General features: G+C 37.0%; 1 protein-coding gene across 5 annotated transcripts in view; it reads right to left on the bottom strand.

The window, feature by feature from the left end:
• Window positions 1-19,243, bottom strand: part of DLG5 (discs large MAGUK scaffold protein 5) — a 114,219-nt gene that overhangs the window by 25,651 nt on the left and 69,325 nt on the right. For all 5 annotated transcript variants that reach the window (XM_030030408.2, XM_030030407.1, XM_030030410.2 and 2 more), the window contains exons 7-16: window positions 16,806-17,118; window positions 12,670-12,900; window positions 10,464-10,648; window positions 9,676-9,801; window positions 8,804-8,936; window positions 5,755-5,882; window positions 4,908-5,083; window positions 4,269-4,372; window positions 3,446-3,538; window positions 1,504-2,523 (exon numbers count right to left, since the gene is read on the bottom strand). In XM_030030408.2, the coding sequence (XP_029886268.1) occupies window positions 1,504-2,523; window positions 3,446-3,538; window positions 4,269-4,372; window positions 4,908-5,083; window positions 5,755-5,882; window positions 8,804-8,936; window positions 9,676-9,801; window positions 10,464-10,648; window positions 12,670-12,900; window positions 16,806-17,118 (2,509 nt within the window). The remainder of the gene's footprint in view (window positions 1-1,503; window positions 2,524-3,445; window positions 3,539-4,268; window positions 4,373-4,907; window positions 5,084-5,754; window positions 5,883-8,803; window positions 8,937-9,675; window positions 9,802-10,463; window positions 10,649-12,669; window positions 12,901-16,805; window positions 17,119-19,243) is intronic.

Genomic DNA, 19,243 nt, shown 5'->3' on the forward strand with positions numbered 1-19,243 from the left:
ATGATGTCACGCTCAGCATATAAAGCTGGGGGGAAGGTTGGCAGGGGGCCGCTGGTCAGAGACTAGCTGGGCATCAGTCAGTTGGTGGTAAGCAACTGTTTTCACTTCTATCACTTGTCTGTCTTGGGTTTTATTTCTCTCTCTTTGTTATCTTCCTTTTCATTACAATTTTATTTATTTTCACTATCATTATCATTATTATTTCAGTTATTATTTCAATTATTAAACAATTTTTACCTCAACCCATGAGTTTTCTCACTTTTACCCTTTCGATTCTCTTCCCCCATCCCACCGGGGGGGGGAGTGAGCGAGTGGCTGCATGCTGCTTAGTTGCCAGCTGGGGTTAAACCACAACAATAATGCAGAATTTGCTGGAAGCTTCTATAACAAAGGCTTAAAGCTCTCTGTAACTATTTTTCCCCAAAAATGTTAGGGAATGCGGAAGAAATACAATGGAAGCAGCCAAAAAAAGACAAACAAAACCGCCAGTTGTTCTCTTATACCAGTATTTTTGCAAAATATGGCTCCAATCCTTGCACTACTTCCAATTCAGCTCTGCTGTCTCTTTCTTTCTAAAACTCTGTGAAGAGGGTGGGATGATCCAGATATAAACAAGTACGGGAAAAGAATATGATAGTCTAAGTCATTAAGATGTGATTATATACAAGCAAAAATAACACTTTTTGAAATTTTAGATTTTAGCTGGGGGGGGGGGGGGGGGAAATCTGTATCTGCCACCTGAGCAAATCTGAGGCAGTAGACCTGAAACTACATTACTGATTATGCCACTTTATATAATGTAGTCATCTAAACAGGTGGTTCTTCCTAGACAGCATAAAACTTTTCTTCCAGCTATTCTGTTAAGACATGACCCACAATCTCCACAAAAGAGTTGTTTATTCTAACAAATTATACTCTCATTTTGAGCTGTATGATTAAACCACATTCTCATAAAACATCCATCTTTACAGTGTAATGTGCCTAACACCCTATGAATTTCAAATTAGATCTACGAAATTATTTAGACACATAGAAAGACTTACAAAAAACAACACTGTGAATGGTATACCTTTTTCCGTTAATTTGTACAGTGAGCTGGGCAACCAGTCTGACTTTTGTAGAACTTGAGGCCCTATTTTCAGCTTTTCTAAAGCTGCCTCTCTGCCTTTTTATTTAATTTTTTTTCAGGTTGTCAAAAACATACAAGAAAGAGCCCAGATCTTCCAACAAGCAGCATTAAAACCCAAGATGTGGCTGCTAAGGAGCCCCATTGTTCTGTTTGGCAGCCACCACTGCCTGTTAAATACTGCAACTTCATGAATTGATTTTGTATTTTGTGATACTGCAAAGTGCCAAATGAGTCTGGGGTAGCTTCTCAGGGGACCTGGATTTTGAGGACGGGCTATGCTTCTCCTGTTACGGCATGTAACTGCGCACCCAAAACCACACTGAAAATACATTTCAACATTTCTAGTTTTGTGCTTCAATATACCAAGCTTCTACCTGAAGCGCAGGATTAGGAATGGGCATAGGGGTCATTTTATGCCTTAGAGCAGGAGCTGATTTTGGCCTCGGTCTTTTAACCTCTGGCTCTTCAACTCTTTGAAAGCCAATGTCATCTTCACAGGATTTTCTTGAAGAGAGGTGAGTGCAGTCAATTCCCTCCGCCCGATAATAATGCCCAGCATTCCTGCTGCGCCCCTTGAGAGTAGCAGAGTCCTGTTTAAGTGCCAAGGAAACTGGAGCTTGGGCAGTGGCTGGGCTGGTGGGTGGTGAACCAGTTGTTACCGTAGACTCTGATGCCGAGCTTGCCTGCTGTTTATGCTTAAATTTGATAGAGTCACTTCTCTTTGGAGGAGTTGGAGGAGTTGAAGTCACTTCAGCTTTTGATGGCTGAGGTGAATGGCCTGTTACCTGATTAGGGGAAAGGTATTCCAGTTTAGGAGGAGTTGGTGGTCTTTTGAAAGTATCAGGGTCAAAGATAGATTTCCTTTGTTTTGGCTTTTTGTACACAGAGAACTTTTCTGTTTCTGTTGTAGAGATATTCACCATGACTTTTGGCCAGGTACCACCACTATGCTTAGTTCCATGTCCTTTGTCAAATGTGGTCTCAACCATCATACAGTCAGCTCCTGTAGGCTCATAAGGCAGCCTCCTGTTGTCCAAGTCAACAGCTCCATAGCCTCGGTCCCCATATGTCTCTGGGCTGAAGGAGCTGAGACTGTGTTCTGAATTACTGTGGCAACTGTGCACTGTGTTCCTATGAGAGTCTACTCGTAATGAGTTATTAGGGAAAGTTTTGTGATCGCAAAACGAACCGCTGCCCTGATCACTCTGGTCCTTCTTGCTATCCATGATGTCTGGATTGAATATGTCAGTCTGGGTCGAGCTGTTGAGTTTCAGATTTCTTTTATTTTGGGCTTGTATCTCTGTTCCATGAACCCTACAGTTTGATATCTTTTCTGAATCCTTCAGATTTTCAAATATATTTTGACCACTCCAAGATGAACTCTGAGGAAAAACCTAAAACAAAAACCACATGTGATCACCTTATTATTATGGCTGATTTCTGTTTAGTATGAGGCATTTTCTAGCCTCCTCGATTTACCTACATCTGAATATACACCAAGACATGTATAGATACAGTTGGGAAAGGTTTAATAAAATCTTACACATTCAAAGCACAGAACATCAGATAAAATGAAGTTAAGAATTTTTCGAAACATTTTCAGAACTATTCCAGAAGGGCAACTCCACACGGTGGCAGAAGCACTGAACTGACAGTGAAGGGACCTGCACTCTACTTCTACCTCTGTTAAGTGATGCTAATAAGTCATCTTTCACTGCCCATTTCCCCTCAAATATTTCATCTTTTTACTTTCTTAAAACCTCAAGCTCTCTGGAGCTGGAATTATCACTCACAAACCTGTGTGACAGGCCCAGCATAATGGGATTGTAAACTCAATAAGCAAAACAGAATAATATTTTTATAGCAATAAGCCTTAAGAAGAAAGCCTTGTACTTAATCTTCATGATAGCCAGAGATCCGTTTTCTGCACAACTCCCTCCTGACTAAAAGCAAACCTTTCTGTAGTCAGGAGGCAGTTTATCTTTCATATATCTTTCTGCTGCAGCTCTGAAGCAGAAACCAAGAAGAAAGAAGCAATTGTGCTAGGAATCATTTTATGTGACCAGCAAACAAATAGGAAAGAAGCAAGAGCAATAAAAACAAGGTCCATTTTCTACCAGATGCCACAATAGCCTCACGTTGGAAATAACTGTTCAGTGAGTATACCACCAGTGAAATGCATCCGGATGGTCTTATTTTTAGCAGAGACTTTCCCATGATCATATATTCATTTTTTTCATTTACTCTTCCCTGAACAACTAAAATGATTCTGTATAAGTTCAAGAAAATTCTGCAAATTTAGCTTCTCCTACTCACCTTCATCAGTGACAGGGTAAGGGAATCCCTACAGTTTCGTAGCAAAGCTTCACATTCAGTAAGCGACTTATTATCTAGTGCAATGCCATTGATCTACACACAAAAAACCACAACAGACATCTGTAAATGAAAAGTAGCAGGTGGAGAGCATCTTAAGGTAGCATCTCTGAGACAGGGAAAACACTAGTTTTATATTTATACATGACTGAAGTCTGGTTGACCTTGTCCTGTCTTTTTCCATTCTCCACTAAAAAAACAAGCCTCCTAACTACAATCTTGCTATTCCTCCCAGAGATACAGTGTAACAACACTTCTTTCACTACTTTAGCCTCTATGCATTTGTACATCCACAGTAACCACCTTCAGTTTCAAAGGAGTTCATAAATCAGACAGGTCATTTAAGGCTGCAAATGCACACAGGGAAAAACTTCCCCCCAGAAGGATGACATCTGTGATACCGTAATTTAAAAGACAAGAAACCTTTCATCCAACCAAGGGATGTCTTTTTGGAACTGACCTTTCCTATTCAGTATAAAAATCACAATTATGATTACATATAAGCCAAATGTGAAGAGTAAGTCAGTGTCTCTGTCAAAAATTCTCATATGAACTAAGCGTAGCAAATAACCTGTATGTTATATTAATTACTCAGCCTACAAACATATTAATTTATAATAAATATTTAGTGAATATACAAAAAGGGTATAATACAGTGAAAATAAAAAATTAACTGGAAAGTTTGGGATCTTAAAGACTAGCATCAATGATAACACTTTAAAATAAAAAAAAAAATAAAAAAGGAGAATGCATTCTTAAGACTTACAGCAATTATTCTATCTCCCACAGTAAGAGAACCCTCTTTGGCAGCTGGGCTTCCAGGCACAACAGCAGCAACAAATATTCCATTTTCTAGACTGACCCCACTATCTGAAATAGACACACACAAAAAAGAATTTACTCCTGCAGTTCAAATACATAGCTCAAACAGCACGTCTGACCCGCCTGCATGAGAAAGAAATATAACTACTAAACCAACTGAATTTCAATTTCTGAGAACCCTTTAAAAGAAATAAGAACACAGTGGGGGAAAACAGGGATTTTGGATATCCCCAAATTTAATGTAATCATACAAAGCTAGGGTGACTGATGGGTTTAACAGTCTTGTTTAGACTCTGGGTAACACTCCAGGCAGGCAGCTAACTAGAACTATATATTTAAAAAAACCCAAGAACACCCAAAACCCACGCAAGAACAAAAAAGAAAACCTGTGCTTACAGAATAAAGCTATCATCAATACTAGCATTCTTAGTTTGCTAAAAACAATTAATGAAAAAACCCCATCTACAAGGAAGGAACAGTTTAAGTGGGATTTAAGCAGAGGCTCAGAACGTGTACCTTTATGTCAAGCCATTTTTGGCTGAACAAACACGTATCATTTACGTACATCCTTTATAGCCATTACCTTTATGTCCGGAAACATTGATGTGAAGAGGTGTTATCACTCGCCCACCTAAGGACTTCCTTCTTCGAACCACCATGTTAATAACACCTCCTCCGTTTAGAACAGCTTTTATAACTTGCTTTTTATCCTTATTAGTAAGATCCACATCATTTATCTTCAGCAACCAATCATTCACTCTGGTACATAAACAGAAATAAGCAGGTCAGTGTTATAAGCATACTTTGCTGGACGCAGCACATGAGTAACATTCATGAAAAGGGATGCAAGAGAGCTGATCTCAATATGCTAATCCTTAATTATCTGGAGTTCTCCATTCCTGAAAAAGCATTAAGTAACAGCTAAATGAAAACCAGAACTTCTAGTCTGCACTTCACTAGCAAAAGTATATTCTCAAACCACTGATGACTACTCCTTATTTAAAAGCAACTCTTTGGACAGAGGAGGGTTATTAAAAGCCTCCTATCAACACTAAGAACAGGAGCAGGTTTCAAATTATCCCTGGGTCTACTCTCCTTTCCCCTTGCCCTCCCCGCCATGCTCAACACCATGTCTTTCCCAAAATTTAAATACATAGCTCAAAGTTTGAGGAGATAATAAACAGAGTAGGTAAGACACAGAGAAACAAAAGAACATTTCGAATCCTGGATGAGTCAAAGTGTGTTTAATTTCTGTAATGTATTTAGGCATTGGTCTTCTCAGTGCAATTTCCCAACAAACATTAATGACATACACATGAGCAATGATATAAAAGAACTTAAAAAATAGGAAAACTGAAGACAATATACAATATGCTCACATTTAGTTTATGATCAACAAAAGACAACTATCTTCCAAAGTCAAACCCTACCTTAATCGACCATCAGCAATACTTCCTTTGTCTACTTTGGTAACGAAGATCCCACAGTCTCCAGGGAGGTATGGTTCATTCACGCCTTCTGCCACATCAAAACCAAGCGCTTTCAAGTCCATATCGTCCTAATAAATATTATTAACAAGTGACTCAACTGCACTGGCAACCATTGTGCCGCTGTCTGTTCACAAGAGGCATTACTGCATGTTTGTACTAGGCACTTACATTTACAAGGTACCTGTTCTAGGCAAGTTTTTATATTTTGTACTTCAATATATAAGCTTCCATTAGTCATTAGGCATCCTCTGGCATTAGAGCAATCCTTCTCTCTCAGATTAAGGCTGAAATAATGCAGAAGGGGAACTTCACCAAGGAGGAACAGGAAAGCAGAACAACATGCAAGAAAGCACGTTCAGACGCATATAACCTGTCTTAAGGTATGATGCTGGATGTGTAATGGGAGAACAAGGACATGTCCCCCGAGAATGGGCATTACTTGGGGAAAAAACAATTGTAAAGGTAAGGAAACAGCATTGTGTCTTAGTGATGAACTCAGAAAGATGCCCGCTTTGATACGGCTAGAGACCGGAAGTAAACAGGAAAGAGAGTTCTAACATTATGGGGGACCATTTCTAAATACAGATTAGAGGCGATATTCTACCAACCGTGATCCAAAACAGATCATCCTTGATGTGAAAAGTGATAAACATCTTTAACAGATCGGTCATTGAATCAAACATGGAAAATTTAATTTAGCGTTTGCTTTGGTAAATGGCAAGGTGACTGTAAAAAAAACTGGTTAAAGAAAATAAACTGGTACCAACTAATCACAAACTGATTTATTATTGCTACTTTCAGTGTTAAATACTACACTTACAAAAATTAGAGAACTCTACTTGAAATCAGCTGGACCAACCATCTCAGCATACTGAAGGGAGACAATACTTGAAACTTAAAATCTAACATGCAAAAATTAAAGACAGCTTAAATCAGACATGTAAGGCATGGTTCTAGACATGGTTTGATGGCTAATCACCTTAAAATCAGAAGAGCATAAAGTCTTCAGGGAGTGCAAAAGACACCCGATAAAAGCTGAAGATAAAACATGCAAAAATATGAATATTTACCAGAAGTTACATTGAGCTAAACCTGCCAAAAATATACTAAAATCTTTATGATACTTCCAAATATTCTATGTAAGAAAAAAGTTCATAGGAAAGAACATGGGGCTGCCACAAAATAAAGATCGAGTAGAGATCACAGCATCATTGCACAGCCTCAGAGCTGAAAAGTGAATATTGTTTCTCACAGTTTTGAGCCGAGTGATTATTTAGAACACAAGCTTAAGCAGACAGGTGAAGTTGAAGCAAAAATAAAAGGATTTAAATGTATTCAACTCTATAATCTCCATCCTGGAATTCAAATGCTGGTAGGTCAGCAAGGACTTTCCCATATATCTAATCAAGGTTGGCACAATATTATTACTATCATTTGATAGCAGCTAGTGTAATCCCCATGTTTAGGAAAGGGAAACCTATAGTCAAATGACAAAGTCTACACATTTGATCTCAGTAATGCAAACATTTAGAACAATCTTTGAAGTAAAGAATAACTAAATAACTGCACATGAATGGAAAATTCATCAGGCTGCAATGTTGTTTATCACAGGTACAGCATATGCTAGACTTGCCAACTCATTTTACAGACAAAAGAAAAGCAAAATTATTAGTTATCAGTTAAAATGGAGAAGATGGCAATGCACAAAATCCAATGATGAAGGAGCTGGTCAAAAGAGATGGAAAAGCATGGTGAAAGAGGAATGGTTATCCCAGAAAGAATTTACAGGCGGTGGTCCTGATGGATCTGCATTGGTGCTCAGTTCATATAGTCTTTTCAATCTATATATTTCAACATATAATAGTACTAAATAATATTTTTAGTGTCAAAAAAAAAAATGTATTAGTGATTTTGTTGGGATGCACTGTCAGAACACAGACAGATTGGAAGAGCATAAAAAAAGATGACCCCAAATATTGCAGTAAAATAAAAAGGACTGTATTTGACAGCATTAAATCACAAACTATGTCATTCAGGAATGAGAAAGAAATTCTGGTATATGCAGAAGCTGTTATAAATGAAACACCATCTGGAAGACCACCTGTGTGTTCTATGCAGTCAAAAAGATTACTACTAGCAAACAATGTGATGTGCCAGTCAAAAATTTCCAATAGAAGAGAATACAAGACTAGCATACAAAGCAGTGAAATAAAAATTCTAGACTACAACGAAGAAAAATAAAATTAAATGGAGAAAAGTACTACTAGGATAATGAAAGGATGCAGAGGTTATCTGGAAAGCTAAACATAAGAACTTTATTTAATATCCCAAAACGGAAAAGGATTTAACTTTCTCTACAGACAAGCAAGAGAGATTAGCATCTCCTTTCATCCCAGATTTTTTAAGCTGAAGGGCAATGTTGCCCTAAAACATACATTCATCATGAATAAATACTTTTAATACTTTAAAATTTCTAACCATCAAATCTGAGCAAAAGTAAGAGAAATAACCTCATGTAAAAACCTTAACTATTTTATGCATAGTTTATAAGTGATGTTGCCTGTAAGAGTAGAGGACTGGGCTCTCTGAAATCAGTTTCTCCATCAAATCTTAAGTTTCGGCTGCCTTAGCGCTGCTATTTCTGCAAGGAATCACTAACTTAAAGAATACTAAATGTTTAACTTAAAACATTTCCTATAGTACATGGACCTGGGTACCCTGAAACATCAGGTGAAGGAACTATTTTTACTTATAATTCATATGAAGAAAAATGCAAAGCTTGTGTATAACAGTTTGGTTTTGCCAACTACTTTCATGTAGACGTTACTGCACTTGCTGCACATGTGTGTGGTTCCTCGCACAACAACAATTAAGAAATAAAAAAAACACAGATTAAAAGTTATTTTTAATCATATCTAGTATCAAGATGTTACAATTGACTTAAAGGTATCCAATATATAAGACAATGCAGTTGGTGTTTTTGACTTACTCTGTCTTTTTCAAATTCTACCACTTCTGTTTCCCATTCCAGAGAATCTGTGTCTATGGCTGAGTCATGGGAACTATGGGCCATCAATTGACGGAATCTGGCCTCCTTTTCCAACTGATTCTCCATCTTCTCCCTAGGCAAAGAAAATAATTATTTATGAACACAGACAACCCTTTTAAATAAATTGATACATAATGTCATTGTTATGAGATACTTTGTATTTTGTTTTCTAACTCAGCAATCCAAGCTGTGCCAAGAATTTGCCCCATGCTTCCATCTTTCCAATACTCTTACGCTATTATCAAATTGACTTTCTTTTTCTCTATATTGTCCTAACATACATCTTACATTTTTTGCATTATTTTTACATGATTGAATTACACAGTTAGGTTTCTAACATCTCCCAAAATGCATTTAATTTACCCTCAGAGGAGCTATATTGGTATGCTCAGGACAAGTGGGGCATGATAAATATCAACAGCAAAACCTCTCCCACAACCCACTGAGATGACATATGATGCACATCTTCCTTGCATTCATAAACCAGTGAGAATACAGTTGGGAGGAACCAAGTTGCAGTTAATCCAACTTCAGTGAAAGAATCTGATATTGCTCAAGTGTATCTCCACAGTATAAAGCTTAGAATATGTGTCTCATTAATGAGATGAAAGGGTTAAGATAGTAAGACTTAGGGTCCTTCCCACCACAATAATTTCCATGATAATTAAATACATAGGCAATGTTTCCACATACAATATCTGAATACCTGCTGCCCACAGCTATAACAACATATGATTCGCTTGCGAACACAGCTAACAAACCAAAATTTTTATCACAAATTTCCATGCAGTTTGATCATTTCTCTAACATACTTCAGTTCCTTCAGTTCACGAACAGCGTCATTTTTCTGCTTTCTCATGTCATCCAGATTGCGAAGAGCTTCAGCCAAGTCGCTCACAGCCCGGTCTCTCTCCCTCCTTAAGTTGTCACACAAAGTCCTTCAGAAGCAAAGAAGTTTCAATTTAGTTACTTAAAACCCTATCAAGTAACAAACAAGTTTTACCATATTGTATAGTTAATGCAAAATTTTAAAAAGCAATTTCAAAAGCTCTTTCTCAGAAAAAAAAAAGTATAAGGAAGGAAAAAATTGCATATGCTAGGTCTTAAGGAAAAGCTTGTCAAGATAACAGAAACTTCCTTCATGCCTTTCAAAAACTTTATTTCTACCTATCTTCTTTAATCTAGCACAAAAAAATTCTGACTGAAGTATGTTCCCTTAGTTTCTTACACATGTTTAGGAGCAACTATGTTAGGTACTTTTTGCAAAATGTCCCCACAGGTACAGAATTATTTGCAGGACTATAGCTATAGCAGGATTAGGTATATTATGCCTAAAAGAATGTGTAATTTGTTGTTCCTACGTAGCAGTGCTGTTAGGCTCTATGGTATCTATTAGAGACATATTATCAGTACGAAAGCACAGACAAAGCAGAGTATCTTGTAAGGTGTCCTCAACTTTTAAAAAACAAAGAAATCACCCTGTGACAGCTAATGCAGAAGTTGAAGGAAGTGCTAGGAAAATCCAGCAAGTCCTAGAATTGCATCAACTGCACACAAGGTGTTATAAAGATCACCCATGTACCATCTAGCATTCATTTACCGTATACTTTCCCTTTCTGCAACAATCTTATCCCGCTCTTGAAAGGCCCAATCTCTCCTACACTTGGCTACTTCTGCTTCCTGGACAGCTTCCTTTAGTTCTTGTGACATTGCCTCATATTGTTTCCGAAGCATTTCAATTTCTTTGTTTGCTCTTTCTATGTCTAGGGTAGCAGAATCTTGTATCTAGGAATTAAGAAACATAGATAAGTATTTTAGGCACAATTTTTAGGTGTTTTACTATATGTGTGTTGCCTGATGTATTCCATTCTCACATTTTCCATGAAAAATGTTCATTTATCTTAGTGGCAACTTTGGGGAAAAAACAGATAAAAACTGCTGTAACATATTTCATTCAGTGGCACACAAATTTGTGCGAATACAGTCTACATGAATAAGAATCCTTCAAAATAACATCAGTGAACATTTTGTATTTTAGAGATGACATTCCATGCTTCTATCTTGTTCTGCTTAGCAGACAGAAAAAACTTCAAGGATATTTAGAAATCAGATACACCATTATACGCAGTTACAACACAGATTTCCAACATTAACGTCTGTTATTTGCCCTGGCACAACTAGACACACATGTTCACAAAACAGACTTGTGATTCACACAGGTCCCTTAACTCCAAAGCAGAGCAACAGAATTCCAGAAAAGTTTTGTTGGAATGTTTCTTGGTTTAGGTAAGAATTACTTTCTGCTTAAATTAACTTGTTTTGCTAACATTCTCTATTTTGAACAAGAGACACGATGACAAGAATAAGACAAATACATAAAGAATACTCAAAGCTTGCAGCACAATAAATACAACTACAACAGTATAGCCCACCACAAGCACTGAAGGCCACGGGCTTGCAAACAGCTGTGTGTGATTAATTTCAAGAATATAAATAAATCTACTGTATCTGACTAGATGTGTCATTTGATTCAAGATTAAACTTTGGAGGAATGTTTTTAAGACCTGAATGCATGACCATGAATCAAAGAGAGACTACTAAGTCACGATTAATACACTTTAAAGCCTCTTTTTTTCTCTGAGTTATAATCATATTCAAAAATAAGAGAACGCTGAACCTTAAACCCCAGGTTTACATTCTCACCTCAACATTAAAAAATAAAACGTTGCAACAAATAAGACCAAATAGAGGCCATGAAGAGTCACGTCTGGCATTTTGATTGTCTCTTTCATTTTCAAGGATTACTTTCTTCTCTTCCACTCCACTGGCAGGAAAAATACAATCAAGAAATCCACTCAGACCAACAAATGGACCTTTATATTTAAAATGTCAATTCTGATTTGGAAATGACCAAAGGTGAGCATCTGAGCAGGTCCATTGCTAAGTCACAGCAAAGTTCACCCAAACTTACTTGAGAAAAACAAAAGTTTCCAAAATCCCATTGGTTTGGCCATGAAGAACTAAACACAATCAAAGATTTATTTCCGGTATAACTGAAAACATAGTTTAATCGCTACCCCACACACTCATTCAGGATTGGCAAATCAGTATGACAGGCAAGACTATAAACTTTTTTTGTACTGGTAAAGTGTTGGTATTCAATGAAAAGAGAATACAAGTTTAATGAAAACAATCCAAAATATCTAGTTTAATATTAAATAATTGCATATTCATTATTTATTTCATGAGCATAACAGTTGTGATACTATGCATTTTTGTACTACATTATGTGTAAGCATTTACAGTTGTATGGGGATTGATATTTAGTATCGCACACAAGATGAGCATTGGTAAGTGTGCACAATTGTAAGAATGTTACTACCCACAGAGAGACATAAATTGTCAGAATAGCATATTTACACTAAGAACGTGTATAGATTAGAAAATTTACAATCACACTTCAATTAACTTCCTTTTTGAAGTATTAGAAATACCTAACATCCTGAGCAGGTCACAGGGATGAACAACACACATTATAGATGGCAACAAGCCACCACAATATTTTATTTGCCATTTATTTTTTACAAACAGAAACTTAATATGAAGCATGACTGTATTTCTTTCAAACAAGAAGTTCTGTCACTACATCTTGAAGAACGTATGTGTGTTTATACGTAGGTATTTTAGAGTGACTTGGGGAAAAGGGGGAAGACATCCAATCTGCTCAGACCTTTAACTAATCTCTTGAAAATTACTGACCCACTGAAGCTAAGAAAGAAAAAGGCATCTGTGAAGACTTGCAATACCTGACGGGCTTGATAATATTCCCTTAGTAGATGGTCTCTCTGGATGATAGCTTCTGTTCTCTCTTTCCTGGCAACATCTCTTTCTTCCTTCACTGTCTCTATATCCTTGCAAGCTTGGTCAAGTTCCTTCTGGGCCTCAGCTTTGTCCTTCACTTCATGACAGTATTTTTCCAGCAACTCATTCCTCTCACAAATTGCTCGATCTCTTTCCACTAGAGCTGAGTTTAGCTCCTAAAACAAGATCCATTGTTTGCAGTAGGTTAAGTACAGAAGGAAATAATTCATCTTTCCAACTGGATACACACTGACACCTTAAAAGCCTAGAGTTTACCACTAATATTCTGAAAAATCGGAGCAGAACAGGACTGTACTCACATTACATACAAGTAAGTACTAGTAAAGAATATTAAATTTGGTATTAAACATATCATACCATCACATTAGCACAATGCTATGTCAAAAGTAAGCAAGAATCTGGGGGCATTCACAGTTTTGAGGAACCTAAATGAGGGAAAGTTCTTAACCAGTCAGACTTGGTGTTTTAAAAATGCTTTAAATATAGCAAAGGGTAAGAATATATATTGCAAATATTTTTAAGCAACTGCCTCGATTTTATAGGACTGAAATAATTTAGACAACCGAGCTACATAAGTATCTTAGAGCTTCCTCATAAGTTTTAAAGGGACATTGAAGTCATACGCCAGTAAGACACCAATGTGCAAAGATAAAACTACAGTATGCCATAAAGCAGAATGACAGCACATATTATTAAATGTGGAATTCAACTGCATCATAATAAGAAAGATGAGGTAAATGTAGCTCTAAAATACAATGTCCTTTTAAAATAGTTTAAACTAGACTTCCTATTGGAAAAATCAGGCATTGTAACAGTTGAATTTCATGCCACTAAATTTTAAGGAGGTGCAGCTCTCTAGAAGCATTCAGCCAATGGCTACAAAGAAGTCCTTCTACATATGGGCACTCCCAACTGAAAACTATTGATGTTTTGATCTCAAAAAGATTACCAGAGAGAGCTGACATCTCAAAAGCAAAAGAAGAAAAGGTTCTAAATACTTAAGGACAGAAAGACATCATGGCATAAACTGACTTCCCTTTTATTTTCCTCTACAGTTTCCAAGGAATAAGATTGAGTATTTAAAGCATGGGTGACAATTGCATTTTGCTTTACTAACATAATTGTTTTTGAGATATGGCATCTAATTAAGGCTGGTCAGGCTTTTCTGCGACAATATCAAAAGCAGTATTTTTGCTGTAGAGTAACAGACAAGCACTAGAATTAATGACTCACTCTGAACTTTAAACATATCAGTGAATGTCAATTACCCAAGCACTCAAGTTTTTTCAACATCAGGAAGAGCTTCCGTTGCTCAGTACCTCTGAAGAGAGAAATCCCTGACCCATCTGGCACTGCAAACAAATTTTAGTACTGGAAGCAACGTTTTGCACAGCTTAACGATAGTCTGTATGAAATGTGCAAATGCATGTATAAAACTTACACAAAAACATTAAAGTCTTTTCCCGCATGCAGCTGAGATGAAAGTCATCAAGTATGAAGGCAGAGGGAAAGTTCTCAGCAAGCCCTTCATTAAACAAGAATTTACAGTACTTTAAGGTGATTGGAAAAAATACATATTGTCACAGTTTATTCCAGCATGCTCAATATAAACTATCTGAATAAGAACAGCCATTGCCTCCAGTGGTCAGTAGTAAAATTTCACCTCTGTCTTTTTCCTGGGACATTTGCACAAAATTACAACATTATAGCACAGGGCAATGTGCCATTTGGCACTGACTAGAGCAGCTTTTGTCTGGAAACATTAGACTGGCTTGGTTTGAAGAACAATTCTGAATTTGTGTAGAATTCTTATGTTTGAAGGAATTTCTTGCATCAGAATATAGTGCAATAAGGATAAAATACAGGATAAAATACAACAGGTCTATTAAACAGAGGGGAAAGCTGACTACCACTGAGATAAAACAAGACATTCTAAGTATTTGCTGGAGCAAAAGATTATGCCAAAACCAAACACCACTGGGGAAAGTAGAGGGGGAAATCTATAACATCTAATCCCTAGCTTTGAGTGGCCAAACTCATAAGACCTTAATCCAAAACTGTCCACAGCGCAAAATCCTGAGATTTCTTCTATTATCTCTATAAAAGCCAGACAATTAGTACATTTTGGATGTAAATTAACCCATTATGTTTGGGCATATGTGACCAATAAAGCTTAAATACCCAACTAGGACATTGACTGACCTCATCAGTAACTGCTCACATTATAATGCTTAAAAAAAATCAATGTCTTCTCCATTTCAGTTGCTTTTGCATTTCTTTGGGACAGAAGAGGTACACTAGCAAACACAAGCTTCAGGGAAGAAACTACATTCTAAATGACCTAAATGGATTCAGTGCTGTTTCAATCAGTCAATGGGCGCTATGTAATAAGGCACTTAAAGCTGCTGTACATCAAAAAGAAAGCAAAGACCATTAAGTAACATTTTGGCAAACACCAGACCAAGTATTCACCAACAGGATTAATCCCACTTACGCAGGAGCACCTTTCAGGATACTATTTCAAGTGAACATATCACTTGATCAATAAATTTTTTCAATGTTTCAAACATTGGCCTTGCCAGAACTAGAAAATCCCTTACGCGCTGAATGCAGCTGCAGCGAGCCAGTACTATGTGACACAGGAACATACCTACTCACCAGCAGAAGAGTCATAGCTACAAGAAAAGAAGACAGGAACAAAAAGAAAACTCACAGTACTGCTATTTTACACCTTCTAGTACATTATAGAAGCAGTTACTTCTGCTTTCTGATAGGCCATTTCTGGGGGTGAAGAAAAATGCATGTCTGTGCCCTGCCAGCATCTCACTCACCAGTCCTAGGCTCTTTCTGGTTCTTACTCAAACACCCATTCAAGTCATCTAGGTAGGAGGGAATATGCATGTATTTAAAATTTTAATTTCCTGCCCCTTAAAGCACTTTGGCAAATTACTTATAGTGCCACAATGACAGATACAACAAATTGGAGCAGAACAACTAATTTTGGCTGCCTCCATCAGTATTCCGTATTAGCTACCTACCCTGATTCCACTGAAATCAACAGATAATTCTATTGGCTTAATGGCTTTGATGGAAGTAGAATGGGCATGAAACATGTATTAAAACCTCACTCACTGTAGAAGCTCAATTACTTAGCTGACAAATACACGGGGTTGAAAACTGTGAATTTTTAAAACCAAAGTTAGTTATTTTTAAAAGCCCCGATGCTGTATGTCACAATCCACATTATGTCCCTCAACAACGGTGTTATTTAAAAAAAAGCTCCACACTTTAATTTTTCATAAAAGGCATTTTGTTCAGATGTAATGCTGTGAAAAAAGTAAAATGAGATTTATAGGCAATGCAATATGTTTGCTTGTATCTATTTCATGCTAAATTAAGTATTTGTAAACCAAAGGGTCAAGTGAATGCATGTCAGCTGAAATGAAACCAAGCAGCAAATTGTGTTTTGGAAACCTTAACAGCATCATTATAACATGGTTGTGGTATAAGCATTTCAAGAACATATTGCTGAAAAATACAAAGTTCTGGTTTCACACACTTTAAGGCATGCCTGAGTTGTACTGAAAAATCTTCAAAATATCCTCTTTAACTTAAAGGCAGAAGGAGGGCAATGAGTAAGAACATGCATGTCAGCACAGGCTTTGCATAAATGTTTGAGACTACTTTATCATGTACCGTCTTAAGTCATAGTAGATAGTATCCAGTGGTTCCTGTAGAGGTTAGAAGTTAAAAACAATGAATATTTAGAGCGATATTGCTACAGAGAGCATTACTTGAGAAAGCATAGAAAACTAATGCAGTAAAGGAAAGATTTATAATCTGCAGAACAGAATTAAGTCAAGTGAATAGCAAATTTCAATTTTTCAAACACGGAAGCTTAATAAATTGATAGTATAAAGGACTGCTATAGGAAAACATCAGCACAGAATTTCCTCTTTGCAGTGCATTCCTATTTTCCATTAATCAGTCATACATTTCTGATTGTAGCATCAACAATGCATACTCATTTCCCTTCCCCACCAAAACAATAGGTTAGTACCTGTCTTAGCGCTTCCATCTCTTCACTAGCCACTCGCTTCTCAGAAGAAGTGTTCTTCAGTTTGGACTCTGCAAGCTCCAGCTCTGTTTGAAGCTTATCTACCTCTTTGATTACTTGATCTCTCTCACTCATTATGAGGCGGTATTCATTGAAAACTGAATCCCTTTCTTCCTTGTATTTTTCTGCATCCTTTGCTGCTTTCAGCTGCATTGTTTTGAACCTTGTAACCTCTGACTGTAATCGCTCCATCTCTCTCTGCAACTCTTTGTTTTGTGCTGTGGTGTTGCTTAGTTCCTGCTGTACTGATTCAAATCTAAAACCAAGCAGAAACGCCAGTAAGATACTTGTTCCTCATTTTCCTTTTTCATACATTAAGGATTTAGCTGGATAACCAAATGTGTCCATTGGCAAAACACAACCACAGAGGACTTCTTAGACAATGTACAATCAGTGCGGCAAAATAAAAGTTACTCTAATTATTGCTTTAGGAATATTAGTGAACCTTGAGGAATATTAGAGAACGTCTTTAAGGAACTGAAACATAAAAATTATTAGAAATAATTTAGAATTAGTTTCATTATTAAAAGTAAATTTCTAACAAATTATTCTAAATGGAATGCAAAACATTACTGTTATTTAGTAGCACAAGTTTAACTGTATTCACTGCGCTGAGCTCTGCTCATCTTAGAAGTTAAATCCTTCTCCCAGCACATGCTTTCAGGCATGTGGGAAGAAGGGAGACAAATGCAGAAATTGGAAAAAACAGAACAACTTCTACATGCCCAAATATGCCATAAGGTTGGTAATGGATAGGTTAGAGGAGAAAAAAAAACCCTGGGTTTACAGTAAAAATGCAGACAATGGAACTAAAACCAGGTAATTCAAACATTACTGTTTGTTTTCATCAGTAGGTCATCCAGAAAAGCGAAATGCAAAATATCTTAATATTTTTAAAATTTACTTTTGACCATTGACACAAAAACATATGTATTTTATCACTACAACCTGCTGAAGTATGGTGCAATCAAAAAAAGGACGTAAAAAGTTTAATTTGTAAGTAGTTACTTCTGTGTTTATATTGACAAAGCATTCTTAAAAATAGGAATATGATTCCACACACAAGTTCACAATTAGGTTTGAAAAGGAACTTCTCCTGAGAAGTGTTTTATCACAGTCAGACACTAAGATTTCCTTGCATGTTTTTTCCAAAACACACAGGTAAATGCCATTGATGGAAACACTGTACCTAACTTGATGGACTTTTACAGTTATCCAAATTTCATGTGCCCACAAACCTCTGGCAGACTTTGTTCTCTCTCTCTCACACACACCTCTCACTGTTTAAAAGTGCGATTTCTTGTCTAATCCAGCATGTTGCCTGACCTTTCCTGAGAGAAAGCTGTAAACCCAATTTCAAATACTTCCTTGAAAGCCTCAGTGTATTCAAAGCATTGCCATAGCTTTACTGAGGCATCTGCCAGTAATTTCAAAACCATCACCCTGCTCCTTTTGGGAAATTCTTCAGTTTAAGAGATCAGCGGGTTGGCACTACAGAAGACCAAACATATTACAGACTGGATTTATTTTTTCTTTTCAGAACTGTGAGCGTGAAGGTAAGAAGAATATACCATAGGAGAAGTACCAGGATGTATCAGAAATCTAAGAGACTATGCCAAGCAACCTCATCGCCATGTGAGAACCCACAGTACATATGCAAACTATTTGGTGGTTAAATCAAGGACAACACTGGGAGGATACAGGGGAGGAGAAAAGATTTAACGCAATGTTTGCCAAGCAAAAAAAATATCATCAGTAAGGAAGAAAAAAAAAAACACAAAGGAAAAAAATAACGAAACAATCAACAACACAACCAAACCACAACAAGCATACTAGCATGGGACAGCAATCAGAGGAAGAAAGTCTCTGCCATAGAAAGACATTCATATTAAATAGTGATAACTGAGGAAACCTGAAAGCAAAGTTCCAGCTGAAACACCTTGGCCTTGCTTGATCTTGCATTGCCTCCTATGGAGGAAATACAGGCAGCTGGATCACATTTTCAGATGCCTCCTGTAGAGAAAGCCCATTTCTAACAACTGTTGTGAATGGGTTGCAAGGGTCAGTAGCAGTAAGTATGGGTTTATAAGGAGCAACCAATACTGAAAAGAACCCTCACGAGGACTACCTGCTTTGTCTTCAGTGCAATTGCAAACTACAGGCAGATCTGTCCGAGTGCCATGGCCCACATTCAGAATGCAGAGGCACACATATAGGGTAAGGTTTAGCACACAGGAATTAGATGCTGGTATAGCTAATTTGTAAGTTGCAAACTATTCACCAACTAAATCATCTCGGTAGCATTCATATGCTGTGTATTATTGTGACAACGTTACAGATAAAAGAAAAAAGGCGAAACACTTCTCTGATATTTTTTACGG

The sequence above is a fragment of the Aquila chrysaetos genome, chromosome 11 (assembly GCF_900496995.4).
Source record: "Aquila chrysaetos chrysaetos chromosome 11, bAquChr1.4, whole genome shotgun sequence".
NCBI classification, from domain to species: Eukaryota; Metazoa; Chordata; class Aves; order Accipitriformes; family Accipitridae; genus Aquila; species Aquila chrysaetos.